At 44.3% G+C, this 2272-nt stretch overlaps 1 protein-coding gene across 1 annotated transcript; it reads right to left on the reverse strand.

The window, feature by feature from the left end:
* Nucleotides 1-537: 537 nt before the first annotated feature.
* Nucleotides 538-1736, reverse strand: LOC138666745 (homeobox protein TGIF2LX-like). The gene is made up of 2 exons (XM_069754931.1): nt 1524-1736; nt 538-1137 (listed from the first exon to the last, which is right to left on the reverse strand). Exons 1-2 carry the CDS (start codon nt 1734-1736, stop codon nt 538-540), a joined length of 813 nt encoding a protein of 270 aa, XP_069611032.1.
* Nucleotides 1737-2272: the final 536 nt, after the last annotated feature.

The following is a 2272-nucleotide window of genomic DNA, read 5'->3' on the forward strand; positions in this document are numbered from 1 at the left end:
TCGCCCCTCCTACCCATCAAACACTTAATAACCAAACGGCAATGTATAATAAAGAGGCCGAGCATGTCAGAGAAGGCTGGGTTATAGCCACGTGCAAGTGACCTTCTCCTAGCATCGGCCATAGTGGTTACATTAATGGATGAGCCATGATCAATAAAGTGCAGAGGGGGGTAGCAGCATATTTGTAGAACACTATGCTGTAAGGGTTCAAATAACATGCCCACCCCACCTGCAGTGTTCCAAGGTGCCTATGCTCCATTATATGTCCCAGCTGCAGAAAAAGCAGCCGAGGGTTCAATATGTAATGTAAACCGTAAGTACTTAAAGTCCATAAAAAAGAGAAAAAAATGTGATTAGAAAATGACCTGCCATTTCACTTCTTTGCAAAGAGCCCCCACAAAAAGGATGAGGGTTTGTGCATTCTTTGCAGATAGTAAAGAGTCAGTTCCATCTTGGCTTGGTCTGTCCTTCAGGTAATCAACATTCTTATAAAAGTGGCAAAGTGAAAAAAAACAACAACTCAAGGATGCAAAGGAATTACACTTGGAACCCATTGTCATCATCCCAGGAAGGTGAATCCGGATGCTGGCCGCCAGAACGTCTCTCAGCATCACGCTTGGCTTTTTCAGCTCTCAGTAAGAAATGTAATTCCTTGGTGGCTACCATCGCCAGGATATGCAATGGGCTATTTTCACATTCCTCAAAGTCTGAAGGAGAAAGTGTTACATCATCATCTGTTGAATCATCAACTGTTGATTCGCAGCGTCTTTTCTTGTTGGGCTGTGAAGATGTGGGCAGTTCCTGAGATGTCCATTCAGTTTTCACGCCTTGGACCACATCCTGCACAGCAACATCAGGACTCACAGTAGTTAAAGCATAAAAAGTTTGTCTAACAGGGTAGATAAGAGGCAGAGGTACCAAGTTACCAGCCATAGTGGGGACAACCAGTATGCCAGGTATGGTATGGTGCTCCATCTGTGTCATCGACGATAAGGCAATTGGTCTTTGCTGGATTGGAGGAGACTCGGGGTTCTTGTTTCCCTTCCGAGAGATTGTGTACTGGTTAGGGTCTTTACCATCCTTACGCAGCATGTCTGGCAAGGTCCGTCTCCGAGCATTTATAAACCAGTTGCTAATCTACACGTGAAAAGAGAAAATGATCAGCTAAATCCTTACATGATCAAACAATTATAGTATTGCAGGGGGTGTACGAGATATAGAAAGCACTGCTAAGACTTTGCATGGTATTGTAGAGCAGCCCCAAGTAAGAGAATAATGCCATGCTGCCATACCACAAAGTCGAGAGGCACTATTTAAGGGGGCAAATCATTTTTCTGTCAATCTTTTTTTTTTTTTTTTTTTTTTTTGCAACAAGTACAAAAGCATTGACGGGTTCCAGAAAACCAATTTTGATACCCCACCACCACCACTATTGTGTCATTATTATTCAACTACCCTAAAATACCGGCTTCAAAGGAGAACCCACTAGGTACTGATATACAAGAAATGTTTGGGGGTCGTACCTGCAGCACTGTGAGATGAGTCTGTAGAGATAACATATCTTTCTCCGTCTCTGAGGGATAAGCATTGTGTCTGTGCTCATACAACCAGTCGTGTAGGACTTTCACAGCCTCTTTCGGCAGATTGCCTCTGCGCTTCCTCTTTGACCCGGGAACTTCCAGCTCCACGCTGTCATGCTCACTGTCAGTCGGGATAGATTCCATTATCTTGGCCATAATTGGTCCTGTGGTGAGAAACATTGGGTCAAACAATGGGAGAGATGTACACAGCATGAAAAATGTATGGTTTATATAGTGTAGAAATGGCCGTCATGAACAATCTACCGGGATTGAAAGACATCACTGCACTACAGGAGTTAGGTTACTTCCTGAAAATGGCATTTTCCAGAGTGTGATGAGGGGCTTCATTTAAGGTACCTTCACACATAACGATTTCGTTAACGATATCGTTGCAACATCACGCTTTTTGTGATGTAGCAACGATCCCGCTAACAAAATCGTTATGTGTGATGGCGACCAACGATCAGGCCCCTGCTGGGAGATCGTTGGTCGCTGGGGAATATTCAGGACGTTTTTTTGTCACCGCTGTGCTCTGCTTTACGGCCGGCGCTGACAGTCAGTGCGGGAAGCTGACGGCGGGGGACGTGACAGACATCGGAATGTAAGTATGTACTGTTTTTTTGGTTTTTTTTAACTTTTACGATGGTAACCAGAGTAAATATCGGGTTACTAAGCGCGGCCCTGCACTTAGT

Source organism: Ranitomeya imitator, chromosome 2 (genome assembly GCF_032444005.1).
Source record: "Ranitomeya imitator isolate aRanImi1 chromosome 2, aRanImi1.pri, whole genome shotgun sequence".
NCBI classification, from domain to species: Eukaryota; Metazoa; Chordata; class Amphibia; order Anura; family Dendrobatidae; genus Ranitomeya; species Ranitomeya imitator.